This window comes from Sorex araneus, chromosome 3, assembly GCF_027595985.1.
Source record: "Sorex araneus isolate mSorAra2 chromosome 3, mSorAra2.pri, whole genome shotgun sequence".
In the NCBI taxonomy this organism is placed as follows: domain Eukaryota; kingdom Metazoa; phylum Chordata; class Mammalia; order Eulipotyphla; family Soricidae; genus Sorex; species Sorex araneus.
The window spans coordinates 173893488-173915743 of NC_073304.1; the positions used below are offsets into that span (position 1 = coordinate 173893488).

Below are 22256 nucleotides of genomic sequence, written 5' to 3' on the forward strand. Positions count from 1 at the left end.
TGACGAGGACCCGCCTCCCCCCCCCCCTTGTGGCCAGCCATGCCAGAACCAGCCTGCCTTGGCTCCTGCCGGCCTGGCTTGGTGCGAGGGCCCTGATTGCGCCACACGCTGCGTTGTTTTGCCGGGGGTCGGGGGGGGGGGGGGTTAATAGAATTGGCCTCTGGGGGACATTGGCCGCTGCTCGAGCTGCCTGCACACTCAGGCAGCCGGTGGCCCAAATGACTACCCCCCCCCCGGAAATGAGACTGTCCATCTCGGATACTCCTGGGTGGCTCAGAGTATGGGGGTAGGAGCAGGGACGCGGAGGCCCCCCGAAGCCAAAGGAGACCAGGGTCGCACACGGTGTGGGGGTCTGAGCCCCTCACGTGCCCCCCTCGCTGCCCTGTCTCGCCCATCTGCCCGCCCCCCACCCTTCCCTTGGGGCTTCCCGGATCCAGCTCAGCGGGAGGAAATAGCCCGGAGCACACCCCTCCTTGGGTCCCTGCCTCAGCCTCGCCCCCAAACCCAGGCCCGCTGGCTGACAGGTAGTTGCAGCAGCCAAGAGACAAGATCTTGGGGTTCCCCTCCCGATCATCCTGGTGACAGCTGTTCCCCTGGTGCTGAGCCTTCAAGAGGGCCAGCTGTAAAGGGGAGAGCCCAGGACCCTGAGGGGTGGGTGTGGGGGGGCACTAGAGTGGCAAGAAGGCGGCTGCTGGCAAGGGTGGCCTGAGCTGGCAGGGCTGACCTTTGCAGAGAGAGGCCGTCCTTAAAGGGACAGGGGCCCTTTTCTTCCCTGGTGGCCGGCTGCCAGCTGAGATGCCAGTGTTTGAAGAGGCCATTGTTCCAGCCGCAGGACGGGTGCCCGGGCTGCCCCGTCCTTTCTTCTTTTCCCGTTTATGGACCGCGTGTCCCCTCTGGGCCGCTTGTCAGGCGTGGAGGGGACTGGGATCTCGCTCGCGTCACCCACTCCTCCTCCACATCTGAGGGCGGAGGCGGGGGCGGGTGGGGAGGGCACCTCCCAGGGAGTCCCCTGTTCTCCCAGGTGGACGCCAGAGGCCGTGTTGCTGGGTGGGGCCTTTGTGAGCCCTGTGTGCGCTCTTGGTTCCGGTTCTGGAACTCCCGAGGCCCAGGAATCTGAGCACTTTCCTGGGAGACTTGGTGGATGGTCCCCAAACGTCCCAAGGATGATGCGGGGTCACGCTGAGTCTGTGTCCCGGCCCGTAGCCCCTGGAGCCGGCTCCCTGGGGCTCGGCCCTGGCCATGCCAGCGACTCTCTCTCTGACCTCCAGTAAGTTTCTCGGCCTCCCCGGGCACAGGTTTGGGTTTGGGTGTGTTTTGGGGGGACAGAGGAGGGCTTGTTGTTTGTTTGAGTTTTGAGGGTTGTTTTTGCCTCCCGGGCAGTGTTCAGGGGACCCAGGGTCCACTCTGTGTGAGGTGTCGGACGGTGTGGGTGCTGGGGATCAAAGTCCAGGCCACGCTGACCCAAGAAAGGGAGAGGTCCTGTCCTCAGAGCATCGGGGCGCCCTGCCAGCTGCCCCCCGTGGTGTCCGACCTCCAGCATCGCGGAGGGGAACCCCCGCCTGGTTCCCGCCCAGGGAGAGGTCCTGCTGGTGGACACTAGACGCCGTGGCAGGGAGGCCCGAAGCCACATCTGTCAGGCCGAGGGGATGGAAGGGAGGGGGCAGGAGCTGGAGGCCAGAAATAGGCAGATGTAAATACCAGGTCTTGTAATTACTGTCCCTGCGCAGGCTTCCTGACCAGGACCCCGAGGGGTGTGGCAGGACTGGGGGGACGCCTCGCCCTCTCCCAAGGCAGAGCAGAGCCCAGCGGAGCCCAGTGGAGCACGCGTCCAAGTTTGATTATAACTTTCGGGGTTTTGTTCAACCGTTACTTTGCTGAAAACGGTCCTGTCAGACGAGGCTTTTCCTTGTTTCCTGTCCAGCACGCGGCTTCTTCCCCTGCCTGCCGCGCTCTCTCATTTCTCTTCGCAGTCATTACTGGGAGTCATGGTGGCCTCGGGAGACACGGGGGAGGTGGCAGGGAGGGGGGGGCCACGGAGGACCCCGCTGTTTTCTCTCCACCTGCCCCCTCCCCCCACCCCCACCCCCGTCAGGCCTCTGAGGAATAATCAAGGCTGGAAGAACAGGGCCCCCTCGCCGCACCCACCCACACACCCCGGGACCAGAGTTCTGGGCACATCAAATGCCCGGTTCTGTAGGAGCCAGTCTTCCAGGGCACAGCCCGGGCAAACTCTACATCTCAGTTACCGATGTTGGCATGAAGAAAAGCCAGCCGAGGGCAGAATTTTCTCGGCATCTGTCACTCCCGCCTGCGGACATTCTGTGGGATCTCCGGGAAGCTTCCACAGCAGCAGTTCTGTTGGTGGCCGGGGCTGATGGACACCTTGGGTGGCTCTGGGCCCCGGAGGGATGGGCTTAAGCAGGACATCAGGGGACAAAGAACAGATTTTGTCAATCTCTCGTGAGGAGGATTTGGCTTCCTGCCCGAGTTAAGGATATTGACCCCGGGGCTGGGGAGGCGAGGATGCTTCTTTCTTGCCTCGTGGCCTGCTGACCCCAGCACCACTTCTGTCCCCATGCTCCCCCCCCCAACACCTCCAGGGGTCACTCCTGAGCACAGAGCCAGGAGTCCTGAGCAGTGCCAAGTGTGGCACAAAATCAACAAAAAGAGGAGGAATTGATTTATGGGTGCAGTTAGGAAAATCTAGCGTCAACACGTGCCTGGCGGTGTGCCAGGCCCTGCGTCTCAAACCCTCAGCCCCCCGCCAGGTCAAACACGGGAGGGGGGGCTTATCTTTAAAAGTAAATACTGATTTGTTATTTTAGAGTTTCCTGGGAAAGATCTGTTGATGCCTTTTCTTCAGGTGATGCCACAGAAGCCAGGGCTGCAGTGGGTGGGAAACTGGGGTGGGTGAGAGGGAAAGAATCTGGGTTCGAGATCCTGGGGAGTGTGGCTCCCCCACCCTCTCTCTTTCTCTCTCTCTCTCTCTTTCTCTCTCTCTCTCCCCTTCCTTCCTTCTTTCCTTCTTTGCTTTCTTTCCTTCTTTCTTCCTTTCCTTCTTTCTTTGCTTCTTTACTTCCTTCTTTCCTTCTTTGCTGCTTTCTTTCTTTCCTTCTTTCTTCTTCCTTATATGTACATAAACGGTATCTCTCTTCTCTCTCTTTCCTTCCTTCCTTCCTTCCTTCCTTCCTTCCTTCCGTCCTTTTTTCCTTCTTTGCTTTCTTCTTTCCTTCTTTCTTCCTTTCCTTCTTTACTTCCTTCTTTCCTTCTTTCTTTCCTTCTTTGCTGCTTTCTTTCTTTCCTTTGCTTTTTTCCTTCTTCCTTCCTTATATGTACATTAACGCTCTCCTCTCTTTTCTTTCCTTTCTTCCTTTCTTCCTTCCTTCCTTCCTTCCTTCCTTCCTCCTTTCCTTCTTTGCTTTCTTCTTTCCTTCTTTCTTCCTTTTCTTCTTTGCTTCTTTACTTCCTTCCTTCCTTCTTTCCTTCTTTGCTTTCTTCTTTCCTTCTTTCTTCCTTTTCTTCTTTGCTTCTTTCCTTCCTTTTTTCCTTCTTTCTTTCCTTCTTTGCTGCTTTCTTTCTTCTTTGCTTCTTTCCTTCTTTCTTTCCTTCTTTCCTTCTTCCTTCCTTATATGTAAATAAACGGTGTCTTCTCTCTCTCTCTCTCTCTCTTCTCTCTCTCTCTCTCTCTCTCTCTCTCTCTCTCTCTCTCTCTCTCTCTCTCTCTCTTGTTTTTGGGCCCACCAAGTGATGCTCAGGACTTACTCCTAACTCTACACTCAGGATGACTCCTGGTTGTGCTCAAGGAACTCTGTGGGGTGTCAGGGGTTGAGGCTGTATCAGCATGTGTGAGGCGGGTGCCCTCCTCTCTGTACTGTCTCTTCCGCCCCAGGAGTATGGCTCTCTCTGACCCCAACAGCAGAGGCCGGGGCATTCCCTAGTAGTGGTCAGTGCCACCGTGGGGAGGTCCGTGCCACAGCAAACCTCGGCTGGAACCATCCCCACACGCACGGCTGGGCCAGGCGATGTCTCAGGGCTGGTCCCTGGGCATCTGGGGGCGGGGGAGGGGTGAATGCAGGAGCGCCCTCCCCACGATGCTGCTCCCCCGACAGAGCCTGGCTGCTCCATCTCCCCGCATGCCCCCCTCGCTTCAGACCTGTCCCTGCGTCCAATAACTTCTCCCTGCAGACACAAACACGGTCCTTTCCTCCTGAGCTGGATCTCCTTACTCTCCACCGTCGGCTACCGAGCTCATCCTCAGCCTTTTCCTTCCTGGTGTCCGCCGTTCCTCAGGGGCAGCTGGCTGTGTCTCCGGAGAGACAGAAATACAAGTGGGCAGGATCTGTCCCACTGGGCCGAGTACTGGCACCGGCTTCCCTGTTGCTCTCATAGCCGTGCTGTGAGTTCGGGGCCATGCAGAGGTCGGGGGTCTCGCCCTCTGGACCAGGCTCTTGCTCTGTAAGGAGGAAGGTCCTTGGTCCCCTCAGGGAGACTCATGTTTCATCAGGCAGCTCCGACCCCCGGGGTGTGGAGGGAAGAAGGGAATGTGACCCCAGCAAGGGGGGGGCGCCTGGAGGGGTTGGTGGCCTGCCAGGATGTCGCGGCATCGCTGCATCGTGTGGCCCTGGACACAGCCACCTCTCACCTGCTTGGTTCCTTGGCGCTCCTCCATCCTCGCCCATTCCCGCCCAGTGCCCCCTGGGCTTCTCCGGGAAGGGTCAGCCCGTGCCCAGACTCTGAGCTGCCCCAGCGTGGGAGTGTCCCATTCCAGTGGCTCTGCCACTCTGCTCGGGGGACAGGAGATGCGGAGGTGGCTCAGAGAGTGCGTGGAGAGGCAGCTGTCCAGGACAACAGGGATTGTGACCCATCTCAGCCCGCCAGCTGTGGTCAGCCGTGCCGGCCCCCGTGGCCAGGGCGCAGCTTCCCTTTGCTTCTTATTAGCACTGAGAGACGTGCGAGGTGAAGGGTGACTTGGGGGTTGCTCTGGGCTGGCCCCTTCTTAGGGCAGATGGGGACCCCGGGAAAGGTGGGACACGTGCCAGCTCCCGGGTCGAGGCGGTGGGGACGCTCTCGGCTTTGCTCTCTCCCGTTCTCTGCACCCGTGACCAAATTCCTGCACCCCGTGGGTGTGTGACACAGGACCCAGAGGCAGTGGTGACCCGGCTGGCCACCGTCAGTGACACCAACTGAGGACAGGGCACAGCTCTTTTTTAATGTTTATTTTTTTTTGCTTGTTTGTTTTCAAAGTAAAACAGATTTTATGTGGAGGCTTTTAGGAAGGGAAAGGAGGGAGAGAAAGTGAGAGAGTAACGTGCTCAAGAGAGAGCCCGGGTTTTTCCAAAGGCGGAGAGAGCCCCGACACACACCCCAGCATTTGATGTGAAAGTCCACCTCTCAAGAGGGGAGATGCGGGCGACTCGTGTGCTCAGGTGCCACATGTGCTCAGCCACGTGGGCACAAGCGGCACGTGGGCTCGGGCAGCATATGCGCTGAGGTGGTGACAGTCTCTTCATTTCTGGTGTGCCATGTTGTCACTTGTCGGGTCGTTGCTACCTACTGTCCGAGCCTTTCGCTTCTGGCTTCTGTCCAACCCTGCATGGCAGGGTCACTGCACTTCCGGTTCCCACTCACTCCCCTCCTGCTGCAGCACAGGGAGGGGTGGGGGTGGGGGGCACGAAGGTGCTGCAGCAGTGAAGGGGGGGGAGCAGGAGGGAGGGGTGGCCGCACGGCCCAAGAATCTGCTCCTCAGGACAAGTGGACGTCTTAACTGGGCCACCAGCAAGTGGGCCTCCCAGCCGAAGACCTCAATCGGGGATTAAGGAGAGGCCACTCACGTCTGCGGAAGGTGATTGGATGGGGCTTAGCCTCTCCTGAGACCCAGAAGTGGCCCGAGGACCGGGACCCGGAGCACGGCCATATGCCCATCCCATGCGGCCGGACACTAGAAATTCCAGGCTGAGGCGCACCTGAGTGAACTCGGCCTTTTCCTTATTGCGTTCTTGGGGGCCACACCCGGTGGCATCCAGGGCTTCCTCCTGGCTCTGTGCTCAGGGATCACATCGGGAAGTGCGGGGCAGGGGGGCGGGGAGGGGGGCCTCTGCAGTGCTAAGTGTGGAACTCAGGTCGGCCACATTCAAGGCAAGTCCCCTCCCCGCTGGACCGTCTCTCTGGCCCTGGCAAACCCTCAACGTGTCCCGTCGGAACCCCCTCCCTGCTCTCCCCCCTGCTCACGCACGTTCATTCCCTCCTCCTCATTCAGTTGTGTTAAGCTGGGAAGAGACCAGCTTGAGAGTCTCAGGGCTGGCTGGCGGCGGGCTCCTGGGGAAATAATGCAGGGAGCCGCACTCGAGGTAGGAGGGAGCCGGCCCGAGGAGGCTCTGTGTCGGAGAAGGCCCCGTGGTGAGTTCTCGGCAAAAGCGCCCGTCTTGGTTGTGTCCTCTTCGGGACGAGCCAGCCGGGACGTGTGGCGGCCAGGAGAGAGGAGAGGAGGCGGCCTGTCCGCAGTACCCAGACAGGAGGAGCTCGGCCAGGCCCCGCCGGCAACTCAGGCTCGTGCTGGCCGGAGAAGCGGCTCCGTTCCCCGAAGGGTGCAGTTCCCCCGGGGTCAGTGCACTTCACTTCCCAAGTCTGTCTGAGCCTCGAGGAGTTTCTGCTTGCCCTCCCCTCTGCCTCCCTTGGGTCTGAGCTCCAGGGAAGGAAGGAATACCTCTCCTCCCGCAGTCGACAGATTCTGCCCGTCTGAGATTATCTTCTCAAATCCCAAAGGCGATAGCAAATGGAATTGGTGAATTAAAACCAAAGTTGAAGGGAGTTGGGCGCAGGGGGGCGCTGGAGGTGGTGGGGGGGTGGGGGGAGAGACTGCCCAGAAGGTTTTTTTCTCACACAAATGACCAGGATCAAATGACCAGTGCACGAAATCAATTTGTAGTTGCGCCTCCCATCTCTCAGGCGCAGTTTCCCTGCTGTGCAGCTGGAATGATGGGATTGGATGGGATATGACCCCCGAGGCTCCCCATAATCTACCTGGTTCCTTAGAGTGCCCGGAGCAAGAGCTCCAGGTAAACACAGACGGGTTTCTGGGGAACCGTAAAAAGAAAGGATCAAAGTCTCGGATTTAAAAGAAATGATTTCTGGAAAATGCAGTTCCCTTGAATACATTTTTAGAAGTAATTTTTCAGATGGAGAATTGCGGTGAAAATTGTGTGACCTGGTCATTTCCTGTGCTTCTGCTGTGCATTGCGGCCACCGTGGGTTCTTACTATGTATTGGCGTCTTCCTGTCCCCCCGTACTCGGCCGTGACTTGGGAGGGGTGTGACCTGCATGCAGGGGGTCCCCAGTAGACTCCTTGTGACTCTGAAGTGCATTAGGGATTAGGAACCACCAGATATAGACCGTTCAGCTATGAGGGTGGGGTATATGGTTGACTGAAAATTCAGGATTGATGGTTGGAATATTTAGGAGTGAAAAAATTGACACTCAGTAGTCCGTGACCGTGTTGGGATGGGGTTACAAGGAGATTGGGGGAGATGGTGGACACGGTGAAATGGATTTTGGATCACGTGATGAAAGAGTTCTACTAACTCAGCAGATTCGGTTCCCCCGGAAGCTGCCAGGATATATATAGGTTTCTTTCATGCGCCTCCCCCTCCCTCCCCCCCACACACCCCCTCCCAGATGCATTTGTCTCTCTTGGGAAGGCATTTAAGCCAGTTCAAACTGGACCACATGGAGGGTAGGCACTAGTTCAGAGGCGCTGTTGGTGGGGGGTATGCAGGAAGCCATGGAGAGGTTGTCCAGATCCTCAGTTCTGCCTCTCCCCAGGACATGTCCTACTCAGGTTTTAATTACACAGACATCACATCCCTGCTCGTCATGTGAGAGATGCAGTATTCATGAGCGGTCTTGGGTTGCAGCTGGGTCAAAGGCAATCAATATGCCCATCCGGGCACCCTGGCCCCAGCATCCATCCAGTAAAGCCTGGCTTGAGGAACTCAGAGAGCATGGAAATCGGAGGGGCATCAGTTCTTTTGTGCTATCACTTCTTGGATGAAAACTTACGCCCAGGGTCCTGTGTGTGATTCCGGGAAGGACTCCTAACCCGGTGTCCTATCCTTGCCGCCAGCACACTCCCCAGGGCCCTGACGGAGACCTCGATTGGCCCCTTCTTGGTTTTCCTGTGACTTTTACTCTTCTTCCCAAATTTTGGGAAAGGGTGTTGTGTTTCTGTGTGTGTCTCACTTCGACTTCCTTCTGCCCTGCTTCCCCGTGGCCACTGCATGGCCGAGAATGGTCTCTGGGGCAGAAGGGCAGGAAGACCCATCCGGGTTTCTCCTGCCAGGTGATCTGGAGAGATGACGGGATCTCTGAAGCTGTCTCCACCTCCTGCTCAGCAGAGTCATACTGATACGAGGATGAAGGGAAGGGAGACACATCCCGTATATGAGAGTGGCTCTGGCCCCCCGAATGCTCCATCCGATCTGCTACCGGATGTTTACACATCCGGTTATTACCCGATAACCTGAGAGCCGGGTGATGCCTGACTCATCCGAGCTCCTTTTCGTTCATCCCTGGAGTAGTACATCAGTCAAGAAGACAGCCCACACCAACTAAATAGATGGAGATGCAATATTAAAAATCAGTAATAGGGAGGAGCAACAGGATACGAAGGAAGGTAGGAATAACAGATGTAGGATGCAGACACTGGCTCTGGGACCGAAGCAGATCACCCCTTCAAAGAAGAGACTGTTACAGGGGCTGGAGCAATAGCACAGCGGGTAGGGCGTTTGCCTTGCACGCGGCCGACCCGGGTTCGATTTCCAGCATCCCATATGGTCCCCTGAGCACCGCCAGGGGTAATTCTGAGTGCAGAGCCAGGAGTAACCCCTGTGCATCACTAGGTGGGACCCAAAAAGCCAAAAAAAAAAAAAAAAAGAAGAGACTGTTACAGGCTCCTTCCAGATACAGGGCTCCTCTCTGGAGAGGGCCAGGCTGTGTGCCAGTGTGTGTGTGGCGCAGAAGGTTCTAGAAGGGCTGCAGATAAATCATGCTTTGAGGTGCCAGCGAATCTCAGGGGAAGACTGGTGAGATGTTTGCAGGATCCAGCTAGCTCTAACTTCCTGGCACAGGACAACAAGGATAGGCTCAAAGCTGAAGTACGATGGGTGGAGAGTTGGCTAAGGCAGGAAAATGCAGCGTGCTCCTGCAGGCAAGTCTGAGTTGAGTGTAATAGGGTGACTGTCATCAGTTAGGACCAAGTGCGTTCACCCAGCAGAGGCCTTTGACTTAGCAGCATAGAGTGATGAAGGCAGGACCAGAGCTCTTGAGGAAGGACCGTCCTCCAGACTCAGGTCTTATTCATCTGTATGATTCAGTACAAGTTTCCTAAGAAGTCGATTAAACACGTGCCTGGCACACAGTTTAAGTGTTAGAGTGCCATTCCTTTGCCTTCTTTGACTTACCCCACACAGAGACGTCAGGACCCTTCTCTGTAGTTAAGCCTGGGAAAAGCTCCTGTGACTTGGGTGATGCCAGTGAGGAATCAGGTCTACTGCCTACCATTCGCCAGTGATTCTGCAAATCCCAGCACGGTGGAGATGTGGTGGGGGTCAGAAATCCTCTTCCCGTCATCCCTTCATGATCCCTGTTTTCTTTCTAGTGATCGGGGTCAGGACTTCACTGGGGACAGTTTGGTTTGATTAGATGTGCGCGCGCGCACACACACACACACACACACACACACACACACACACACACACACACACACACACACACACACACACACATGTGCACGTGCACTTCCTCCATGGCGCCCTCTGGAAAATGCTTCAGATCCTGCACTGATAGAAGCTTCTTTTCCTTTCGAAAGTAGAAACCAGTGTCTGTTTTCGGTGTTTCCGAGACAAAAGCTTGATTCTTGGAGAGGTGCCAACTTTTCCCTTGACTTCCTAAGTTCATTTTAAAGATCCTGTCCACCCAAGCAGGAGGGGGGCATAGCTCCAGGAACAGGTGAGCTGTCCATGGGCACACAGTGGCTCTCTGCCAGCGTCCTGGCATCTGTGCTCTGCTCCACTCCTGGGCTGGCCGCCGAGTCTTTGCTGGAACTCCAAAAGGGATGGAGTGGGCCACCAAAGGCAGAACCCGGGTGGAGGGCAACCGTCTCCTGGCTTGGGCGCATATGTGCTGGTGAAGAGCAGGTCGGTCAAGTGCCCGCGCTTCTGTGTGTGAAATCGTGTGGCATGGTAGGGACCTTATGAAAGCTTCTGCCTCTTGCTTCCTCCTCAGGGGAAGGGGGGATGGTCAGTACCAGTTTCCTGGGCCGTGGTGGGACTGCGAGCTGTCCTCCCTATCTGGGGTAGGATGTGGCATTGTACAAAGAAAGCCCTTCTTTTGTTTTTGTCAAGATAACATTGGTTTTCTGTAGCTCAAGCAAACAGCTCCTAATCATGAAAAAAAAAAAAATAGGCTTACATTTGACATTCACAGAGTCTCAGTTCAGAGTCCCTTCTTGTTTCATGAGACTCAGTTTGGGAGAACCTGCAGAGCGCGTTTTGGTGGCTGAGGAAGAACCACGCATGCACCTTCTCTCTCCCAAGGACCCAGCCTGTCTTGCATCCAGACTCTGGTGCAGGTTTCTGAGTGCCTGCCCCAGCACTCAAGAGTTGGTTGTTTTCGGAACAAATGCCGGTGGTGCCCCGTCTCCATAGTAGGGATAGTTTCCTTTATTGCACAGCCAGGATTCATGTTACAGCTTCGGGCTCGTTCCGAGCAGTTCCCTCCTTGAGTTCTCTCACAGCCCAGGAAAGGTCTGTCCTTAGTCTGTCGACTCCTGGGGTCGGGGGCCAGAGGATAATACTGTGGTTAGGGCTTTTGCCTGGCATGCACCCAACCTAGGTTTGATTCCTGGCACCACATGGTTCACCCCGAGCCTCAGCTGGAGACCCCCAGGTATTGCTGGTGGTGGTCCTGGCCTCCCTGGCACCACCCTGGCTGGCCTGATTATCTCATCACCCAGGGTCTGAGCAGTCACGCCCTCAGCCCCTTACACCAAAACCACAGGTGTACTGGTGGAGAATTGCAGGTGGGGCCCCCGGGGGCCTGGGGGTGACGGAGTCCATAGTTAGACCAGGGAGAGGTCTCAAGTTGGTGGAGGGCATGCCTGCCACGGGTGAGGCTTGGGTTTGATCCCTGGCACTGCCTTCTCCCCCACTGTGTGTGTCCAGAGCCCCACTGGGGTTTTGGCAGTAGGGTGGCCCCTATACATCTGAAGTTCAGTGAAATTAACTTAGTAAAAGTCACCAGAGGTGGAGCTAGAGTGATAAGGCAGCGGTCACAGTGTTTGCCTTGCAGTGCTGCTCATCCGGGTTTGGTCCCTGGCACCCCATATGGCCCCAGGCCCCAGGCGGTCGTGATCTCTGATACTGGCATGATGGGGTTGAGGTTGGGAAAACGGTACACATGGAATTTGAACGTGGCTGACTGTAAAGTTGGGTGCTGTGATTAACTTTGTAAATTACAGAACCTCAGTAAAAAAAATTTTTTTAAAGAAGTCAGGGCTAGAGTGATAGGGCGTTTGCCTTGCACGTGGCCAACCTGGGTTCAATTCCCAGCATCCCATAATGGTCCCCCGATCACTGCCAGGAGTAATTCCTGAGTGCACAGCCAGGAGTAAGTCCTGAGCATCGCCGGGTGGGTGTGGCCCAAAAAGAAAAAAAGAAAAGGTCACCAAAAGTATTGGGAGAAATAGCATCCAGTGTCACATATGCCTGTTCTGGCCAGTTCTGCCCCGACTCGACTCTCCATCTCACCCCGGTCTAGATTAGGCTGTGCAAAGTGACTTTGAAAGAACAACTTTCCCGTGTTCTGGCAGAAGGAGCAAAGCCCTGGACAGATAGCCGGATTTGCCCCAAGCTCCTGGTAAACGAGCTGGAAAGCTGGAGCGGGCTGCCTGCTTGACTGGCTCTGCCAACGTTGTTTATGTTCTCCCCAGGGGACAGAACGGTCAGTGCTGCTACCTGCACGTCCCCCCTGTGCCTGAGGCAGCAGCCCCCTCCCACGCCTTCCTGGGTAGCTGGAAGCTTATCTAAGGGTTCGGCGTTGGGTGCTGTGATTTATAAGGGTGGGGGAGCCAGCTTCTTTGGGGTGATCTTTCCGTGCACTGATTCCATTCTGTCCACCGTCTAAGGGTGTCCACTGTCCACCATCCAGGCTATTGGCTTTTTCAGATGAAGAAACTGAATCTCAAAAGTGGAGGGGGGAGTCACAGAGCCAGAAATCGGCAAAACATCTTCTTCCCTTTTTGGCATGGTGGTTGGGGCAGGGACATACCCCATGGTGCTCAGGGCTTACTCCTGACTCTGCTCAGGGATTTCTCCTGGTGGGCCTCAGAGGATTGTGTCAGGTGTTGGGCTCAAACCCAGGTTGACCGCATGCAAGGCCGGGGCTGTGCCCGCTGTCTTATCGCTCCAGCCCCAGAAAGCCACCCAACTTTACCTGCGTAAAACCTACAATGGAGTGACAGAAGAGGGCCAGGGAGGCATTGCCGCAATGTGTGTGTGTGTGTGTGTGTGTGTGTGTGTGTGTGTGTGTAGGGGTGTGTTGCAGGGGGCCTGGGCCAGCAGGAAGGGGGAGAGAACTAGCGCAGCGGGGCCTTCCCGGGGCACCGCCCGCATCCCTCTCTCAAGGAGCACCATGAGTGGAGTCACTCCAGATGACTGAGGGGGCATCCAGCAGTAAACACACCTGAGCTTCCTGGACTCCAGGACCTGTTGTGCCAGCCCCGGGCCGAGCTGGAAACAGTCCCAAACAGTACTCCAGGGTGGTGCCACGAGAGAGAACTTCCACCCTCAGATGCCCCAGAAGTACAAGGGGCCACGGGTGGGATGTCACGTCATTCATTCCCTCGCCATGTCGTTCATGGGTCTGCCTTCGGTGGCCTGTGGGGTGGCAGCGGAGGTCACCTACAGGCTGGCTAGCCAGGCAGAGTCTTGGGCCCTCCCAGCCACCTCAGAATCTGACTGAATCAGCCTCTGGGTGATGGGAGTTCCAGAGGCACCGGGCTCGGGGTTTGTCGGGGTCCCCCTCGCCCTCGCCCCAAGTACTGCTTGTGGCCCTCCAGCCAGCCGCATGGGTTTGCCAGTCAGGTGGCCTCGGGCCCTTCTGTGAGCAATGCCCAGTGAAAGTGCTCTGTGAGCCATAAAGGACCCCGCAACCCGGTGGTTGAACAGAACATGTATCCGGGGGTGCTGTTTCAGCACCAGCTCTGCAGTTCAGGGTCCCCGGGGAGCAGGAGAAAAGGGGGCTCGAGGCCAGCTCCTGGCTCCCAGGCTCCCATGAAGCCACCCTCTTGGCCTGACCGTGTGATTTCTCTCTCCGGAGGCGGCCGGCCTGTTCAGAAGCCCAACTTGCCCTGCTGCCTTGGGCTGGGGCCAGAGGAACCCCCCACCACCCCTCAGCCTTTCCCCTCCCCTCCTCCATTCTCCAGGCCCTCACGCTGCTGCCCTGCCTTGCAATCCTGTTTCCAGGCAGGTGCTTGCGCATCTCTGATTGGCATCTCCGCCTGGACACGGGTTGACCCTTGCAGAGCCTGGGTGGCAGCCCAGGGCACAGAGTCTCTGGGGAGCATCATCTGGTGTTTTGTGGGATGAGGGGGATGACAGGGAGGCGCCCGCAACACCCGTGGCTCTGGCCTCCAAGCTGGCATGAATAATTGAGAGCTGGCAAGCCCGCTGCACGGGAGAGTTGCATTATGTAAAGCGGCAGGCGGCCGCGTGCGCGCATGCATGCGTGTGCGTGCGTGCGTGCGTGCGCGCGTGTGTGTGTGTGCGCGCGTGTCTGGGCTGCGCGCGGGGTGCGTGTGTGAGAGTGTGTGCGCGCGTGCGTGCAGGAGCTGGAGAGCAGCTGTGTGAGGGAGTCAGAGGAAGAGAGAGAAAGGCAGCGAGGCAGGCACGGGAGAGAGGCGCGGGGCCACGCACGGCTGGGGCTGGTCTGCGGGTCTCAGGACCACCCCAACAGCAGCGGAGGCGCAGAGGGAGGGAGGTGGGGGGAAGGAACATAAAGGGGAGTCATGCTTAAGATTCCAGAGCCCTTTGAAAGAGCAGAGGAAGGAAGCGCCCCCTGCTCCTGAGAACCCCGCCCCCACTCCCTCCCCCTTAGAGGCATGGAGGGGGGTCCCCTGCTCCCCGCCCCCCACTCCCAAAGCCCTGTGCATGAATGAATGAATGGGTTCCACTCGGCACTCTGCACAGCACTCCACTACCGTTCCCATGGCGTCCAGGTCAGTGCTCGCTCGTGCTAGGGTGAGAGAGAGAGAGAGAGAGAGAGAGAGAGAGAGAGAGAGAGAGAGAGAGAGAGAGAGAGTGTGTGTGTGTGTGTGTGTGTGTGTGTGTGTGTGTGTGTGTGTGTGTGAGCGTGACAGCGAGATGGAGGGAGAGAGGCAGCGTGTCAGTCTATCTTTGTCTCCTGGAGGGGGGGAAACGGGGGAGCCCTGGGGGCTCTAGTGAGCAGCCGTGGGTCTGGCTGGTCGCCCGGGAGAGGCAGAAGTGCATCCGCAGCCCGTGTTGTTTGCTCCTGTTCTGTGCTCGGGGCTGACATCATACTCCTGATGCCTCAGTCTCTCCCTTCCGGTTTCATTGCCCTCCCCCCCGCCCTGGCCCCCACTCAATCATCCCTCTCTCCCCCACAAGGAGCCTGTGTGACGCCACACTCGGGGGCCTGGAGATGCGGTTGTATGTGTGTGTGTGGGGTGGGGGGGTCCTCTCAGCCTGGGAGACTTGTGCAGTGGCCTCTTGGAGCCAGCGGGCAAGGGCTGAATTAGCGGTGCGTCACGGAGCGCTGGCTGGAGGGGGGGAGGGGGGAGGTGTACACAGACAGACCATGTGCAGCTCTTCCCCGCCCACTCTGAGCGTTGGGGTCTCCCTCCCAGGAGGTGGCCACGGAGGGCTCTTCCAGAGGGGACACCTCTGGGAACAGTGGGTGTGGAGGGACGATGAGGAATCCGGCCCGTGGAAGCAGGTGAGAGGGGAGGCGACGGCTCCCGGCTCGGGGAGAGAAAGGATTTTATTCTGTGGCATTCGGCTCTGAGATTTGCCGCGTGTCTTCAGAAAATAGATACCCAGCGACCGGCCCTTCCTCCCACACTCCCTCTTGCGTTGTCGGTTCTGCGCCTGACTGGGGAGAGAGAAGGGAGCAAGGCGGGGGGTGGGGAGTGGGGGTGGGGGGAAACATGAATCTTTGCTAGTATTCTGCTTCTGGGGGTGCCCCCCTCACGCCGTGGCCCTGTATTCTTCCCCACCTGGCCTGGAGTGACAGGCATGATGCCCGCCTTTGCCTTGGAGAACATTCCACAAGTCCGAGAAGTGAGGCTCGGGGGAACATCCTGGCCTTGGAGAAATGGAAGTTTGGGGGGACCTGCCGGGAGGAGTAGGGGGCAGGTGAGAGTTGTCAGCCAAGCCTCAGAGCAGCCTCCTCACCGGGCCTCTGCCGACCCTCCTGAGTGCCCTGGCAGGTGGGGCAGCTGTCGCCCTGGGGAACTCTGGGAAATACGGGCACCTTCCTCAGCACTGTGCGGTAAGGGGGATGTCAGCTTGTCAGAAGGGGCTTTTCAAGGTCATGTCCTGCAGACCAGGGCTTGGCCTCCCGTGTCTGGCCAGGACCAGAGAGGAGATGCTTCAGGCTGTGTGGGCCACATGCTGTCCCAGCGCCTTGCCTCTGCCCTGGCCATTCAGAGAGCCCAGGGACCATCTGGGTCAGGCTCACCTCACCAGGTTCCCAGGGGAACCGGGCCTGTGGGCTCTGAAATGCCCGCTTCACAGAATCTTCACGTCCTATGATACTCTTTTTGTTTTTTGGTTTGGTTTTTGTTTTGCTTTGTTTTTTGGTTTGCAACCACCCAAGAAATGCGAAAACTGTTCTTGGCTTGGGCCTGTGGGTGGTTGTTTATTTGCTCGCCTGATGGGGAAGTTCTGATTGTGGGCAGTCTGCGGTCTCCCTGGGAAGGTGTGAGGGTGCGGGCAACCTTCGCTGTGGACACATGCTCACACACGGACCCGCTCTCTACTTCCGCTGTTGGACAGATCGCACCAGTTCTGTGCTCTTAATGGTCTTACAAGTGTGAGTCAAAAGGGAGGAGGGTCCTGGGAGCAAGAGTTTGGACTCGGGGAAAGACATTGGCTAAGGACTTAGCCTCTCTAGGTCAGAGATGTTCTTGGGGTGTGGGTGTCCAGCTGACCGGGAGCTCCCATCCTGGAAAGTGTGCGCCAGGTGCGCCAGGGCAGAGCTGCTTTCCCCCCCCCCCCAACCCTCCCAAGCTGGCGTTTGGGTGGGGCAGAGGCCTGGGGGCTTCCCTGCAGAGACGCCTGCCTGTGCCACGTGCTCTCCCCTTCCTCCAGGCAGGAGCCGGAGATCGTCAGAGCCATGACTAATCCCACACTCCCCTGATTCAGAAGATGACTCCAAAAATATATGTTTGCACTGATTTCCGAAGCACACAGTGATGGTTCTGCTCTATTCTGGGCTCGTCAGACCCCTTCTGTGCAGTACCACAACTATTTCTGGGAAGCGCGGTGGAAGGGGGATCAGGATGCATGGAATCCCGTCAGAGGCCAGAGAAGTGCCCCCCCTTCCTCCGTCCCGCTCCCCTAAGGGTTCTGCCCCTGTACCCCGAGGGACCAGAGCCTTGCAGAACCAGCCTGCCAAAAGGGACTCAGTTTCTCCTTGGCCAAGGAGGTAGAAATAGAACCTGTGTTAGGAAGCCACCGAAAGCAGTTTGCTCTCAAAGAAGTTGTTCCTGGAGAAGTGAACTGCACCTTTCATTAAGATCCCTCGGGGCGTGGCCCCAGCAAACACTTGGGAGAGAGGTAGGGGCAGTGATGTTGACCTTCTGGAGCAGGTGAGAGGAAGCAGGCTTATTCAAAGACAAGAGGGTCGAGTGCCGGTGAAGTTACAGCTGAGGAACCCTCAAGTGCGGGGAGGCTGGGTTTATTTCTGGAAGTGGGGATAAGGAATCGGGGCGGTAGCTCAGAGGTAGAGCACTCTCCCCTCGCACATTTGAGGCCCTGGCTTGGATTCCCCCCACCCCCGGGGGAAACAGCAAAAGGACACCCCGAGCATTGTTAAGAAATTCGTTCCTTTTCATCCTGCGAGATGCTCTCTTCGGGGCCGGGAGCAGTGATTAAGTTTCGATCAAGGAGCTCAGAGTTTGTCCAGCAGATCGCAGAGGGGGCTGCCCGCGCGTCCCCTGCGCCTGTGTAACGTCCAGCTGCTAAGCCAGTCAGGGCTGCGCCTGGCTCCCTGAGGGCCTGGGAGGGCTTGCTGAGCGCCCGGCTCTGTGGAGAGTCGGGGAGCACCCCTCTGAGGAAGGGAGCACTGGAGGTCATCCTTCCACTGCTGCAGGCTCCCGCCTCCTCCCCGAGCACCCCTGAGCTGACCTGGCGGGTCCCCTCTCACCGGCAGGCCCCCCACACGAGAAAGAGGGGAGGTCGGGGCTCTGAATTGGTGGCATGGCCCAGATGGCTCCTGTGTCTGGTCGGGTCCTTTGCCCGGTGCATGACCCAGACGCACCCCTATATGCTCCCTGCCCTCTGCGGGGGCAACACGCAGGCCACATGCAGGGCTTACCCTGTGCACCCAGCCTGGCCACATGGAGCTGCTGCAGACCCCCCACCTCGCTGCTGCCCCCCCCTTGCTGGTGGGGAGCCTGGGGATGGGGCAGAATCCCGGCAGGAGTTCGTCACTCATTGGTCTCCCTCCAGAGGGGGCCTTCTTGACAGCAGGTCCCGAGTGTCACGGGCCGTGGGTGACAGCTCAGGTCCGCTGGCCTGCCCAGTGGTGACATCACTCCCGGAAGGCAGGGCAGGCTTGGGGACAACGCGCTGAGCTCCCAGCAGGCCCCTCCGGGCTCTCGGGTCTCCCACTATCTTCTCTGATTTATTGAATTTGAGTGAATCACCGTGAATGACAAGGTTGCGGTTGTTCATGATTGAGTTTCAGGGCCGCAGTGTTTGAGTGCCTGTCCCTTCACCCGCTTCCCTCCGCCTGTGTCCCCCGTTTTCCCTCCCGTCCCCCCGCCTGCCTCTCTGGCAGACACTTTTTCCTTTTTCCCCCTCATAGGCACTGCCGTTTGCAATACTGTTGCTAAGTGGGTAGCAGGCATCTCACTTCACCCCAGCTCAGCATCCAGGTGTGGTCCAGAGTCACCACTTTCCTCCGTCCTTCTAGTGGTCCCTGCCCAGACCTCCCGCCCTCCTCGACTGTGGCATCTTCCCACCAGGACCCGCTCTCCTGCCCTTCGTGTCTATTGCTCTCTTGTGGTGGTTATTATTTGTTTTTATTTGTTTGGGGGTCACACCTGACAGTGCCCAGGGCTAACTCCTGGCTCTGCATTCAGGGATCACTCCTGGCAGGGCCCAGGGGACCCTATGGAATGCTGGAGATCAAATCCAGGCCAGCTGCATACAAGACAAGCATCCTTCCCCGCTAAACTATCACTCCTGCCTCCTGATTTTGAAAAGACTTTTCAAAGTCCTTTTGAAAAGACTTAACTCCTCCCCCTCACAAAGTTCGGTTAGAATCATCGGACAGACCCAGGCGCTCCGGTAGACAGAATGATAAAGTGCTTTTTCCCAAGGGCAGATGGCAGACAGCTCAGGGATTGAAATTCATGTGCTTGAGTGTCTCAACTCATGAGAGAACCAACCCGCAGAAGAATCTGGGTGTGATGTCATATCTCAGTTTTCCCGGATCAAGAAGTCAGAAAAAGAATGAATGAGCGAGTCTTCCAGGAACGCAGACGGGGGGTCAGCTTAAGGGAGAACGGGGTGTGGGGCTGGAGTGAAAGCACAGCAGGTAGGGCTTTTGCCTTGCACTCGGCCAACCCAGGTTCGATTCCCAGCATCCCATTTGGTCCCCTGAGCACTGCCAGGAGTAATTCCTGAGTACAGAGCCAGGAGTAACCCCTGTGCATTGCCGGGTGTGACCCAAAAAAAAAAAAGCAAAAAAAAAAATTGGGAGAACGGGGTGACAGAGCATCCGAACATGGGGTGAATGGTTTGCAGAGTCGTTCCATTGTTCTTGAGGCAGGATGTGTGATTCCAGTATGTGCCAGGCATGGCCCTCTTGGAGGCCCTGTGGAGTGTTCAGCTCAGTGAGAAACTATGGCACCAAACCCCAGAGTATTTCGACTCCTTGTTGGTGCCGGGAAGAAGAAAAGCAGTGTGAGGTGCCTGTGATGAGCCCGGGTCAGGGGGCCTCGGCCACAGTCCTTCTAGGCAACCTGCTTCGGCGACCTGGAGCTTGACCTGAAGCTTGAAAAGGAAGCAGGCTCAAAAACTCCGAGCGTTCCGTTCCAGGACAAAGGACTGGAATGGAACGACTCCAAGATGAGTCCAGGTCAGGGCTGAGCATGGTGTGGTCAGGGAGCAGAAAGAGTCAAATCTGCAGGGCTGGAGCAATAGCACAGCGGGTAGGGCGTTTGCCTTGCACTCGGCCGACCCGGGTTCAATTTCCAGCATCCCATATGGTCTCCCGAGCACCGCCAGGAGTGATTCCTGAGTGCAGAGCCGGAAGTGCACCATGAGCATCACTGGGTGTGACCCAAAAAGAAAAAAAAAAAGTCAAATCTGCAAGAGGGAGAAAAGGGATGAGAGGAAGTGGAGGGCCAGGTGTCTGGGCCTGGGTTCCGGGAGGAGCAGCAGACAGGAAGCAGAATAGCAGGATGGAGTTGGTGTGGTCAGGGACTCTGTGTGTGTGTGTGTGTGTGTGTGTGTGTGTGTGTGTGTGTGTGTGTCTGTCTGTCTGTCTGTCTGTCTGTCTGTCTGTGTGTGTGTGATTCTCACACGGGGTTCATGGGTTTCTTCAGCCCTTTCCAAGGCTGTCACAGTTTGTTCCTCTTCCGAGTGTCCATAGAGATAACAGGAGCCTGGCAGAACCCAAATAAACTGATTTTGTTTTTGAAGACAGGGGGAAAAGTGGGTCAGGCTGTTTTGGCATTTCAAGCATGGAGTTCTGGTTCTGTTGCAGGCCCTGGTCTCCATGGAAATGAAAAATAGTGTTTGTCATGCCTGCTCCTGTATTGAATTCCAAACTCTGGGCCGAGCAGAAGCTGCAGGGAGCGGGGAAATAGATGCACGGAGGCCCAGATGCGGTGGTGAGGGCCTTGCCCTGCCCTTCAGCTCCGACAGAGGGGCCAACCATTTCTGCCCATCCCCCACCATGTACCCTGCCACTCTCTGGACCAGCCCGCATCAGACGGGAAACCCAGCTCTGCTGTCCGTGGCCCAAGACGGTCCCTGGACCTCAGTCTCACTAACCCGCTGCTTAATGAACAAAGTCTCAGCTAGATCGTTACCCTGTGCCCCGGGGTTGCGCCCAATCTGCAGTCAGCCCTCAGGCGATGGTCCCGAGACTAAACTCGCCAGCTGGCTCCAGCGATTTGGAGGGGCGCTGCCACCTTACCGCCCCTCCCCTCATAAGAATTTCTTTTAGAACTTTCCAGAGGCCCTTGAAGCAGATGAGGAAGGAGAAGAGAGGGTCAGTTAGGGCTTGTTGGCCGTGGGACACGGTCAGAGAATCTATGCTCCTGTGGGTTGTCGAATACGGGGACCAGTGAAGGACAGAGTGCAGAGAGGGTGGGGTTCTGGGCCAGCGGGGACACTGTGAGCCCCTCTGGGTGGCCGGGGACCCCTGGGTCCCTGGAGGCTTCTGTTTGTGTGTGCCAGTTCCCGGCAGTCCTCTGGTTTCACCTTTTTGGTTCCAGCGTTTGGACCACCTGTGTCCCAAAATAACCTGTGTCCTTCACCCCGCAATTTGGCGTGGAAGGTCCCCGTGGGATTTCAGCAAAGATCCTCACCGCCCGGGGCCGGGGCTCGGGGAGTCAGAGGTGACCCTTGAGCTCTTGCCCTGGCAGCAGGTGGCTGTTCCCGCGGGGTGCTGCAGTTGGCGCAGAGTAAAAGAAGAGGGAAATGCCATCCGGGGTGCTGCTCCGCGCACCATCGGGTGTGCCCACCCTCAGACTGAGCATCGAGAGCAAGCGAGGCCAAGCCTCTCTCCTAGGTGCCACCTGGGAACCACAGTAAGACAGGAGGTCCCCAGTCCCTGCCTGCAGAGAAGGCGTAGGAGGGGGTAGGGTCCGTCCCTGCGCATCCTCAGACCTCACCCATCTGTCCAGTGTCCTGGAGAATGTGCTGGACGGGGTGGGGAGGGGAAGTCACCAAGTGAGTTTCCTGCTGTGCTCTAAGGAGGGCCCAGGGGAGCTGGGGCATGGCTGGGGATTGCGACTTACCTACCCCCACCCCGCCCTCCAGAGCTTTAGCTGGGGTGTCCTGCCCATCTCCCTTGGCTGAGGTTTGTTTTCTGAGGGTTCAGAGAAAATGCTAAGTGACGAGCAGGAATCCAGAGCTGAAAAACCATTGGCTGGCGGACAGACCTACTGAGGGATGCTGCATGTAAATCTCATGCAAATGTTATGCAAATTCACCTGCCTGTCTTCCTGTCTCTGGTACTTGACTGGGGTGGGGTGGGGTGGGCGGAACAGAGGTTGATTCCCATGACCGGTTGCAGGGCACGTACAGAGCCTGTCCATGGGATTCGCTATATGAATGGGTGGGGGTCTTGATCCTGCGTTCCGGAGAGGGGATCTAAAGTCTTCTGGATGGTAATTTGCAGCTCAGTCATGCTTATGGAACATCTATTATGTATCCGGCCCTGGGCTCAATTTTACTTCCTTGATTGCACACAATAGATCTTTTCTGGAAAATGGCCTGTGGTCAGCCTGGCCCTCCACCCCTCCCCATTGCCATGGCACAGACAGGCAGAGGGTCCCAGAAGACTCAACTCACCAGGCAGTACTGCATTCAGAGCTGCCTCCCCGCAGGTCCAGCCCGCGGCCTTCCCTGGAGGCCTGGCCCTGGAATGTCCAGGTGGGCGGCGTGCAGGTGCCCACCTGACTGGGGCCACCGCCCTCTGCCCTGCAGGTGGAGGAGCAGAGGAGGGGCCAGGCATCGGGCCCAGCCTGGGCAGTCTCTGAAGCAGAAACGATCAATTCCCCAGAGGACAAACAAGTGCCCCAAATGAGGAACGCGGGGACAGCAGATGACCATTGTGCTGGGCACGGGGTGCTCAGAAATGAACGGCTGGCTGGGCACAGAGCTGACTTGCTGCCAGGTCCGCCGGCACCCGCCCAGCACAGGTGGCTTCCTGGGGAGGGCTGGCAGATGGGTGGCATCTGGGCAGCCCATGGTGCCACCAGCCACCCCAGTCGTGGCAG

At 57.5% G+C, this 22256-nt stretch overlaps 1 protein-coding gene across 14 annotated transcripts in view; it reads left to right on the top strand.

The window, feature by feature from the left end:
- The window catches only part of GRAMD1B (GRAM domain containing 1B), a 214273-nt gene that overhangs the window by 160094 nt on the left and 31923 nt on the right, over positions 1-22256 (top strand). The window contains exon 1 of one of the 14 annotated variants that reach the window (XM_055132840.1): positions 13880-14270. The exons of 12 other annotated variants lie outside the window; for them this stretch is intronic. In XM_055132840.1, the coding sequence (XP_054988815.1) occupies positions 14215-14270 (56 nt within the window). In that variant the 5' untranslated portion in view covers positions 13880-14214. Of the gene's footprint in view, positions 1-13879; positions 14271-14868; positions 15008-22256 lie in introns of those variants that run through there. One more of the 14 variants, XM_055132842.1, reaches the window with a different exon arrangement.